The 10,957-nt window shown below is 49.9% G+C and overlaps 1 protein-coding gene across 2 annotated transcripts; it reads right to left on the bottom strand.

Annotated features, from left to right (window-relative positions):
• Nucleotides 1-647: 647 nt before the first annotated feature.
• HSPB6 (heat shock protein family B (small) member 6) lies at nt 648-10,940 on the bottom strand. Of its 2 annotated transcripts, none has more exons than XM_083161989.1 (3): nt 10,666-10,940; nt 2,143-2,265; nt 648-1,087 (listed from the first exon to the last, which is right to left on the bottom strand). In XM_083161989.1, exons 1-3 carry the CDS (start codon nt 10,813-10,815, stop codon nt 911-913), a joined length of 450 nt encoding a protein of 149 aa, XP_083018115.1. In that variant the 5' UTR covers nt 10,816-10,940; the 3' UTR covers nt 648-910. The 2 variants fall into 2 exon arrangements, with proteins under 2 accessions (XP_083018115.1, XP_083018114.1); XM_083161988.1 differs by lacking the exon at nt 10,666-10,940 and adding an exon at nt 6,835-8,309.
• Nucleotides 10,941-10,957: the final 17 nt, after the last annotated feature.

The raw sequence follows: 10,957 nt of genomic DNA, 5'->3' as shown, positions 1-10,957 counted from the left end.
TGGCCAACCTGTGGCTCTCCAGAAGTTGTCAAACTACAAATCCCATCATGCCTTGCCATAGTTTTGCTATAAGGGAGTGTTAAAACTGTGGCAAGGCATGCTGGGATTTATCGTTTCCCAACATCTGGAGAGCCACAGGTTGGCCTGCCCTGGACTAATCCATGACACTGACCTTCCCACACCAAACTTGGGATCCTCATTGGTAATCTCAACATGTTCACTATGTCATCTCCAATCGCTGACAGAGGGAAGACTGCAATAACCTGGGTCCAGTCTGCAGTGTGAACGGGTTTAAAGCCGATGTCAAGACCCAAGTTGGATACTTTTTTGGTGTAATAGGGCTATTGGGAAGATGCCGTCTCTCTCTGCCCTGGCTAAGCGCCCTCCTTACACCCCACCCTGCTGTTTGGCTTTATTGAACCAGTTGTGGCTGAGCCTGAATTCCCCCTTGTAGCTCAGAGTGAGGAGCAGGTGAAGATACAGTGAGGAATAGTAATCAGCAAGGCTATGGCGGTGCGCGGACAATGCGCACGCAACTGGGCACACAACACTGTTCAGAGACTGACCATGCAATGTGCTAATGGGACGCTAGAGGAACAATGTCACCATATAAAAGACTTGTCACACACGGACGTCTCTACAAACTTATTTAAAACATGGTTTATTCTAAAGTTGTGAACGTGGCAGCAATGAATCCGCCATCAGAACATCAGCCAAGCCGCCTGGTATATATACGTACGGGGAGACAGGACATCACCGAAGTGCTGGGAATCCTGTATCTGGGAAGACCTTCCTGGAAGTATTAAGCATTTCTCTTGCACGCGATAAAGAAAGCCCCAGGCTATATACTAAGGTCCCCCCCCCCCGCACTGTAGTAATGTAATGCAGGGCTTGCAGTCTGCTCTCAGCCTCACTTCTCCTTTGCGATGGGAATGTTTCTCTCTTCGGGCTTGGTACTGTCAGTGACCGGAGCCTGGATGGACAGCAGGCCCTCCGCAGATAAAGCGGAGGTGAGGGCAGATGGGTTGACTGTTGCGGGGACCTTGTAGCGACGGTGGAATTCCCGGGAGATGTAGCCGTGCTCGTCCTGCGGGACACAAAATGGGTTTGTTACTTATTAGTTACAGGTGAAGCAACCATTTACCCAGGTGGTGTGGGTCATAGGGTCAACAGCCAGTAGGTTAAAAAAAAAAGGTGAAAATCCACTATCCAATATCATTTACAGTTGTATGTGCAATGAAAATGGGAACTTACTGTTTATACAGTGATTACAGACAGGAGTATATACAGACATAATTACTGCTTTATAATAAGATCGTCTATATAATAATAATAATAAAAGTGCAGCTTTAATGAGACCTATTTGTCTGAGCAGAACACATATACCAAAGAATAAGTCTTATCCCACAGCTTTGCAGAATCCCATCAGTGTTGTGATTGGTCACTGTGTTTAGGAATTATGTGGCTAAGGGCCGCATTTATCAAGTAATATTTGCGGCTAAATCCCCGAAAACACCAGTTTTCGGGGGTTAACCGCAAATATTAAGTATCCCCCTTAGGTTTCTATGGGGGATGCGAAGCTGCCCGATGTATCAACATCGGGCAGCCCGGCTTCGCACCCCTGGGCTATCGCCATTCTGGGATGGAGATAGCCCATTGTAGCATATGGCTACACATCGCACTGCCCGAGCACTAACCGCACATGCACAGACCCCCCGGCTTCCGGCTCCAGGCATCGCAGGGATGGGCTCCTTTCAGAGCCTGTCCCTGCGCCCTCAAACTTACCTCATACATTCAGGTGATATGATCGCATTTTACAATGCAATCCTGGGCGGTAATATTCCGCCCAGATCGCATTGTAAATGCGATCTTGATAAATGTACCTGCCATCTACAATGCATCACCATTGTGCTCTGGAAAATGTGACCGCTAGTGAACTCCCTGTGCACCTGCTGGGTGATCTGAATCATGTGACCTACTGGGTGGACTGGGAACTGACCGTTATTTACAGCCACCCACTAAGCAGGGGGGAGGGGGTTTCTCACGAAATTCGACTCCTAAGGGGTTGAAAAGGGGGAAAATGTTCCGCCCAGCAAACTTTTGCCTGGTTGCAGCCTTTGCATCACTCAATACATCAGTTACCGGGCGTTCTTCATGCTTTGCATGAACCTCCACGTAGTCCCCGATGACTTTGACTGTCAGCTCTTCAGGCGAGAAGTGTTTGACATCCAGGAGTACGGAGAACTGATCCTTGTCCAGTTTTACCTGAGTGGAAAGAAAGCACATGCTGTGATGGAATGATACGGCCACACTGTACATTACTGTTACTTCATATTATGCAGTGTTCAAGGATGCCCATCTGATTATCTACCCCTCCCCCCCTCCTCCGTTATACAGGGTCTCAATCAGGGGCGTGGCTGTACATGCATGGCGGCATGGGATTGGACGTGTTCTGGATAAGGGGTAGAGAAGTGTTGTACATACAGGTTACATCCTATCTCTGCCAAGTACAGCCCCGGAACATGGGTGGCGTATCACAGGGACTGTGGCTATCCATGTGGGACCGGCGCTCTTCGTCATATGAGTCCTGGCTTCGTCCATCCATGACGAGCAATTAAGTCTATATCCGTGTAAGGGAGCAGTGGGAATCAGCCGATGCCAATTAGGAGGCGTATCTATCCATAAACAGTAATAAGGTCGACCACTATTGGTTGGCAAGCTGAAGAAAAGGCTGACAAGATTTTTGTTCAAGTTTTTTTGGTGGCTATGGTGACATAGGTCAATGAGGACACTCTGTAAGTACCGAAACCCCTCGCATGGCTCACTATGTTTAGTTGGATGGTAAATTATGATAAAACTTAAAAATCGACCTATTGTGTGTGTCAACCTTTTGACCATGTCAACGTAAGCTATGTTGACCTTTTCCATTTGTCAACCTATGGCCCGTCGAACAATAGTGGTAAAACCAATTGACTGTTGACCTTAGTACTGCCAACCGCATCCCACACAGCAGTAATGCCATCCCAGGTGCTGCACTGACAGAACCTGGTGGTGGCAGCAAAATGGCCGCCGACTGCAGTGGGTAACAGGGAGTCCACCTATTGACCCAGGTGCAGTGCCAGATTAAGCCTTCGGGGGGCCCAGGGTACTTTAGCCAGGGGGGCCCCCTTGCACTTGTCATTACTGGCCGCACACTGCATGGGAGAATATTTCACTGTCAAAACACAGAGTAAAGACAGTATAAACTTGATCAATGGGTAACTGCATATATATATATATATATACACACACACACACACACACATATATACACACACACACATACACATAAATACATACCATATGAAAAGCCTGTGTTTGTCCCTCTGCACCTTACTCTGTAGGAGACCTCACAGTCCTAGTGCTGCCTTTGATTAAAAACCCTCCCATGACTAAGCTGCTGCTGCTGCTGTTCTCCATGGGCATGTAATGAGCTCCACCAATTAGAGCTCAGCACAAACCTCTCAGCCTCTGCCCTCTGGTGCAAAGTGTCATGGGACTTAGACAACTCCCAGGAATGCACTGAACACTTGTGCAATCAGTGTGCCTTGGCTCCTGATGCTCAGCGCCATTAATCATTGTCACATTGGCAGATAGGGGAAGCTGCAGCACTACCCCACTCCCATGCACAAAACCTTTAGCTAAAAAAAAAAAAACTTTTTTTTTTTTTTGAAAAATACATGCCAACCACAGGGGGCCCCTAGCTAGTGGGGGGCCCAGGGGCACTGACCCCTTGTGCCTCCATTATAATCCGGCCCTGCCCAGGTGCAGTTAGACCCAACCCAATCTGTGATGGCTTGGCGCAGGCAGCGAGGTGCATTCGATGACACCGATAGGTTACTATCCAATCCAGTGCGAGGATGCAGCGATGTGCAGCTGAGCAGGTTTCCACCCATTACAGTACGGCACCTCAGGCTCTCCTATACTAAGCGTTGCAGGTCCACTCTACCACTCTACCTGGGATTTTCTATGTGTAAACACTTGCAGTGAGTAGTTAACGGTTTTATATGTTAAGCATTGGATTATACGATGATGCTTCCAATGATTGTGTCTGCAGACGCACAAAGTGGTCGGCCCTAGGGCCAGATTCTCTAAGCTTCAAAAGTGATAAAATGGAGAGTGATAAAACAGCCAGCCAATCAGCTCCTGCCTGACATTTTTCAAACACAGTCTGTGACATGGCAGGTAGGAGCTGGTTGGCTGGCTGTTTATCACTCTCCATTTTATCACTTTTGAAGCTTATGTGGGGTACACACCACGACGACCCGCTCACGATGCACATTGTGAGCGGGTGGTCAGTGTTTCTTCAGACTCGCTCACGATGACGCGGGGGGCACGACCCGCTCATGATGTGCAACGTGAGCGGGTCCGATCCGATGGCGACCCGGCTGTATGGTCGTTATTCTGACCCTACCTGCTGCAGGTAGGATCTGAATAACGACTGACCGACCTGCGGGACCGCGCATCGGATCGGTATCGGTCCACACCAGGACAGAAAAGGGCCCAATCACCACACAATCTACATCCAATTGGTCGGAATTGGATCTAGATTGATGGGATCGGGCCCTAGTCGTCCTGGTGTGTACCGGGCATTAGAGAATCTGGCCCCTAGTCTTGCACACTCACACGCACAGCTGCACACCAGGACTGACACTAGCAAGATGTATATGCGGTCGGTGCAACATCCCATCTTTAACAAAACTCCCATCTTAGTAATTAATCCCTCATATGCTGATTCCGCTGGCGTCTCCTACTGTCCAGCACAAATACAAGACTCATTATATCCCCACAGCCAAGGTACAGCTGAGTCCCGTCCAGAACTCGGAGTATTGTGGATTATGTTGGCACCGGGTGGAAATGCCACTATGACGCCACCTGACATTTCAGCCTGGCTCGCTGACAGGTCGGGAAGAGTAAATCCCTGGCATGCAGAGAGAATGCAGCCAGCAGGGCCGGGGGAACGAAATATCCTCCAGGCGGGGGAACGAAATATCCTCCAGGCGGGGGAACTCCTGTTTTTTTTTTAACTGTATCAAACCTACGACAGAAAGTAGAATTGTCCATAGCAACCCATGAACTTTTAGGTTTACCAAGTGCAGCCTATGAAAGTATATTGGGTGTGGGCACTGAGGTGTGTAAGGGGGGGGGGGGTAAGTATATTAGAAGTGGGCACTGAGGCTGAGGTGTGTAAGGGGGGGGCAAGTATATTAGAAGTGGGTACTGAGGCTGAGGTGTGTAAGGGGGGAGGGTAAGTATATTGGGAGAGGGCACTGAGGCTGAGGTGTGTAAGAGAGAGGGGGTAAGTATTAGAAGTGGGCACTGAGGCTGAGGTGTGTAAGGGAGAGGGGGTAAGTATATTAGAAGTGGGCGCTGAGGTGTGTAAGGGAGGGGAGGGCAAGTATATAGGGAGTGGGTACTGAGGCTGAGGTGTGTAAAGGTGGAGGGTAAGTATATAGGGAGTGGGTACTGAGGCTGAGGTGTGTAAAGGTGGAGGGTAAGTATATAGGGAGTGGGTACTGAGGTTGAGGTGTGTAAGGGGGGAGGGTAAGTATATTGGGAGTGGGCAGTGAGGCTGAGGTGTATAAAGGGAGGGGGTTAGTATATTCGGTGTGGGCACTGAGGTGTGTAAGTATATTAGAAGTGAGCAGTGAGGCTGAGGTGTATAAGGGGGAGGGTAAGTATATTGGGAGTGGGCAGTGAGGCTGAGGTGTATAAGGGGGGAGGGTAAGTATATAGGGAGTGGGTACTGAGGTTGAGGTGTGTAAGGGGGGGAGGGTAAGAATATTGGGAGTGGGCAGTGAGGCTGAGGTGTATAAAGGGAGGGGGTTAGTATATTGGGTGTGGGCACTGAGGTGTGTAAGTATATTAGAAGTGAGCAGTGAGGCTGAGGTGTATAAGGGGGAGGGTAAGTATATTGGGAGTGGGCAGTGAGGCTGAGGTGTATAAGGGGGGAGGGTAAGTATATAGGGAGTGGGTACTGAGGTTGAGGTGTGTAAGGGGGGGAGGGTAAGAATATTGGGAGTGGGCAGTGAGGCTGAGGTGTATAAAGGGAGGGGGTTAGTATATTGGGTGTGGGCACTGAGGTGTGTAAGTATATTAGAAGTGAGCAGTGAGGCTGAGGTGTATAAGGGGGAGGGTAAGTATATTGGGAGTGGGCAGTGAGGCTGAGGTGTATAAGGGGGGAGGGTAAGTATATTGGGAGTGAGCACTGATGCTGAGGTGTGTAAGAGGGGAGAGTAATTATATTGCGAGTGGGCACTGAGGCTGAGGTGTAGCAGGGGGGAATTATTATGGGAGTGGTCAGCAAGGCTGAGGTATTTGACCTATTTGCTAGTAATTTATAACCCCAGGTAATAAGAGAAGGTGCAGAGAATTGCCACCGATATTCAGAGCGTATAATGTGTGGCTGGTTAATGATTAAGAAGAGGGATCTTCAGGGGACCAATCTTTAAATCTTGTCCTTACCTCCCGACGTCCCTCTAGTCAGCCCCTCCCACTCCTCCATCATTTTGTAGGGATAACAAGGTAACTATAAAGCAGATAAACTAAAATACAGAGGCCATGGTGCCCCTAGGCAGGAGCCTCGCTGGACCCGGAGCACATTGGCCGTCCCCAGATCATGCTGCCCCTAGGCAGGTGCCTCGCTGGACCCGGAGCACATTGGCCGTCCCCAGATCATGCTGCCCCTAGGCAGGTGCCTCGCTGGACCCGGAGCACATTGGCCGTCCCCAGATCATGCTGCCCCTAGGCAGGTGCCTCGCTGGGCCCGGAGCACATACACAGACACACACTGACCTCCGACAGTCCGGTCTCTGGTACTGGGATGCTGGGGGTCCGGTAGTAATAAGGATTCAAGCTCATGGGCGTTGCAGAAAACAGATCCATCTCAGAGACCCCTTCTCCAAACCTCTGTCCCAGGATGCGGCTGGGGAATAGCGGCGGCGCCAGGAAAGGCCGGCGCATCCAGGGATGATGGATGGTGATGTCCATGATTTGCAGGTGCTGCGGAGTAGCTTTATACAGAGACTGAGGCTGGGACAGCCAGGCAGGCTGCTTATATACAAACCCCTCCACCCATCCCTGTGCACAGCGAACTCTCTAGAATTGGCCTGCTGCTTCCAGACTTGTGGAAGGAATCCAGGCCCGGGGCAGGGGATAACATCAAAAATAGCTGCACACAGAGTGACTGAGCAATTCCAGCACAAAGCCAGACTACAGGGGGAACATAATGGTGCACGGACTGGCGTTAGTCTGCTGCAGGATGCAACTTTCCTCTGCACCCTCCCCGTCATGTCAGGAGGCGAATGAGAAGGTACGTATGATGTCTGTAGCAACCAATGAGATTCTACTTAACATTGATCTAGCGCCTTCTAGAAAATAACAACTACGATCTGATTGGTTGCGATGAACAACATCGCCACTTCTAAAAACCCACACTTTATTAAATGTACCCCTAGATGTTCCTTGTCTCACCAACCAATCACTTATTTCCTTTCATTTACAGCTTTGCAGCAGTAGCCCAAAAATGACAGTATCCGGTTGCTAAAGGCAACGGCCCATTTGCCTGTCCACCAATATGACACTAGCCAATTAGCGTCATTGATAACTATATCGTTGCAAATCCCGGTGAAACGATATATCACATACACACTGATCAATATCGTTCAGTGATGCCATGCTTCATTAGCGGTATTAAAAATATATCACTAATGATATATCGTCTAGTGCAGCGGTTCTCAAACTCGGTCCTCGGGTCCCCACACAGTTCACATTTGCCAGGTCTCCTCACAGAATCACAATTGAAATAATTCGCGCCAGCTGTGGATTTTAAAATGTGTCAGCGAGTAATGTGTGCACCTGTCGGCTGACCTGGAAACCGGGAACTGTGTGGGTCCTGGGGACCGAGTGTGAGAACAACTGCTCTAGTGTGTATGGGGGCTTAACAACAAATCAGAATGCAATATTGTTCCAGATTAGAAGATAAATGCACAGTTCCTATTGGCCGATGTGCGTGATATAACTGTGTTATCTTTGGGCTATATTACACTTCAGCGCGAACAGTGATTTATCATACAGATCCCTAGGCCCATCTGTCACTGTAGAGGAACCGGACACAGGTGACATCATATGGCGAATAGGGCTGGTTCCGAGTTAGGATCTTGGTATGGCACAGAACACAGGGTACTGATCAACGGGGGAACATAGAAACATGGGCATCAGGGTTAGATGGTTCTGTGTCCCCCACCAACTGCTCTTGTCTGGCCTGCCCTGGTAATGTACTGGAAACGCCAGAGCCGTCCACTATAGGTGACACTGCGCATTCTGACTGCAGAGACATAGCTGCCTTGTACAGGACCTAGACAACATCTGTTCACTGGTTTAATAGCTCACGTTCTGCATCTGCCTGGACACCCGGCCACACAAAGATGGGTTAACTGCGAGTCCCCTATCTGATATCATCACAGACACCTGACACCAGGGCTATATATAGCAGTCACAACATTTGCACAGGGTGGTCAGTCTTCGCCCCCTTGTACGACAGGTCAGTAAGACCGGAAGCTGGACAGCAGGGGGCGCTGTGTGATAGAGTAACGCCGCAGACTGCGGATTACAGCTAGTCCAGGGAGGGAACCAATGTGCATTTATAGCAGGTGAGTCAGATGCGGTCAGAGCAGCAGTGGGACAGAGTGTCAGCTCTGTGATACAGCACAAGGGAATTTATATCCATATGGAATTATTGGTATTTTATTTAGAGTTTTACCCCATAACGGATATTTTAATGTATACGAATAAAACTTATTCCCATTGTGCAAATGTACGACTGCGAGTGTGTCTGAGAAAACCGGTAACTGGACATTATTCTGATCCATGCGAATGTGTTCACCGGGCGCTCGCACACAACACTGCGGGAAGGGGGCGTGCCGGGGGATGCGGCCATGGCAGCTGCCTGCAAGGTTCCCCTTCAGAACACACGCGAAGCTGAGGCACCTGAGAGTGATATGTATCTTCCACATCATTCAATGATGTGGGTTTGGCCCTGTAGGCAGCGAATGGCTGTTTATGCAAAACATCCGTATACAACCGTGCGGCGGTACCTGCGTGCGAGGGGGGGCGGACATTTCTGTGGGTGGGATTTAAAAGACACGCAGAGCTGCGTGTCAACCAGAATCACCCTCTTTGTGTCTTGAACAAACCATGTCGCACGCAAGGGGAGCAAATTATTATTATTTCTGTACAGGGTAAATGCTGGCTGCTTTCGCATGTAGCCCACACGTTGGATAGCTTTATTATTACACTGCATTTTACAATTCACTTTGGATACAATCCACCTAGGGATGCCAATCCCGGGATTCGGGATTGAAAAATGCTCAATGCCGGGATTCCCGGGATCGGCTTCCCTATTTAAAAAAAATGCCCCGGCCGCCCGCATATTTTCATACCTGGGTCGGTGCGGCCAGTATCCGGGAGGTGTGGCAGTGGGGAACAAGCTGAGCGGTGTTACTGAAGTAAATCCGGCTGTGTCCGGGAGCGGTGGTGCAGCTTTCTGGCCTGCGTAGCATGACTACTGACATCACGCTACGCAGAGCCGGCGTCGGAAGAAGCAGGGCAGCATCTGAGTAGGAGCTCAGACGCTGCTCTGCATTAGACGGCGCATGTGCCATCTAATCCCGAAAACCTCCAAACTCGGGAATTATTTTGGGGCCAAATCACGGGATCCCGCCGGATCCCGGGATTGGCCACCCTAACTCCACCTAACTCTCTCTGCACACATTACATCTGCCCCCCTGCAATGCAGCATGGTTTCTACCCAGCTGCCTGCTTTCCTTACAAATAACAATCAGACCCATAGGGCTATTTCACACGCTCCGGCTCCTGGCGGGCGGCAAAACTCACACAGTAATTGTTAATGGACACAGTAGTTGTTGATGGCCCGGTTGCAGCCAGATCCCACCACTGGAAGGGATGGCTGCCGGGCTGTGGCCATTTCTTCCATTGGAAACTGCTGTGTGCGGCACAGCTTCCTGGCCGTGCGGGTTTTTGCAGGACCCAGGCCGTGTGAAATAGCCCTAAAGGTGCGTACACACGGGGTGATATTTGCTAATATCGCGGGCAATATGGTCGCTGAGCGACCATATTGCCTGCGATGGGAGTGTGCACTGGCGATATATCGCTGGGTGCGCGCTCCCGTTTCCCCCACCCCCCATAGTGATCGCTGGTTGCAGGAGCATGCTCCTGCAAGCAGCTGATTTCTACTGCCAGGCTCCCCCCGCAGTTTTTTTCATCAGCGACCATCTCTGGTCGCTGATGCAAACGGGATACTGAGCGATATATCGCTGCCGTGTGTACGCACCTTAAGGCTGGGGTAGCCAACTCCAGTCCTCAAGAGCTACCAACAGCTAATGTTTTCCAGGTCTCCTCACAGAATCACAAATGAAGTAATTACCTCCAGCTGTGGCTCTTTTAAAATGTGTCAGTGAGTAATGAGTGCACCTGTACAGCAGCTGTATTGTCTGGAAAATGTGAACTGTTGGCAGCTCTCGAGGACTGGAGCTGGCTACCACTGCCCTAAGGCATGGATTAGAAAAACAAAGATTGCCCACATAACAGGAGCACAGTAACCTGTACCTGGAGTGCACACAGGAAGGGATGATGCAGGACTGCGTGGCTAGCAATATAAGGATCTAACACGGTTATATCCGACTGCAAGCTGCCTCTATCCCGCCGGTGGTATCCGGCTTCCACGCAGAAATCCATGCCGGAAAAAAAAAAAAGCATTAAGGAGATTACAGTCTAATGCAGGCATGCCCAAACTGTGGCCCTCTAGCTGTTGCAAAACTCCACATCCCAGCATGCCTTGCCATATTTTCGCAATCCCTAATAGCAAAACGGTGGCAAGGCATGATGGGACTTGGTTTCA

The sequence above is a fragment of the Crinia signifera genome, chromosome 19 (assembly GCF_055691185.1).
Source record: "Crinia signifera chromosome 19, ASM5569118v1, whole genome shotgun sequence".
NCBI lineage: Eukaryota > Metazoa > Chordata > Amphibia > Anura > Myobatrachidae > Crinia > Crinia signifera.
The sequence above is the reverse complement of the archived record's forward strand: the minus strand, read 5'-3'. Positions and strand labels throughout refer to the sequence as shown.

What these genes read in the sequence shown, in the direction of transcription:
- HSPB6 (XM_083161988.1), bottom strand. Translation starts at nt 7,029, where the DNA reads ATGGACATCACCATCCATCATCCCTGGATGCGCCGGCCTTTCCTGGCG. An exon ending in CAGAGACCGGACTGTCGGAG is followed by an intron (nt 2,266 to 6,834) that starts GTCAGTGTGTGT and finishes CTTTCCACTCAG; the next exon opens with GTAAAACTGGACAAGGATCA. An exon ending in CAAAGCATGAAGAACGCCCG is followed by an intron (nt 1,088 to 2,142) that starts GTAACTGATGTA and finishes TGTGTCCCGCAG; the next exon opens with GACGAGCACGGCTACATCTC.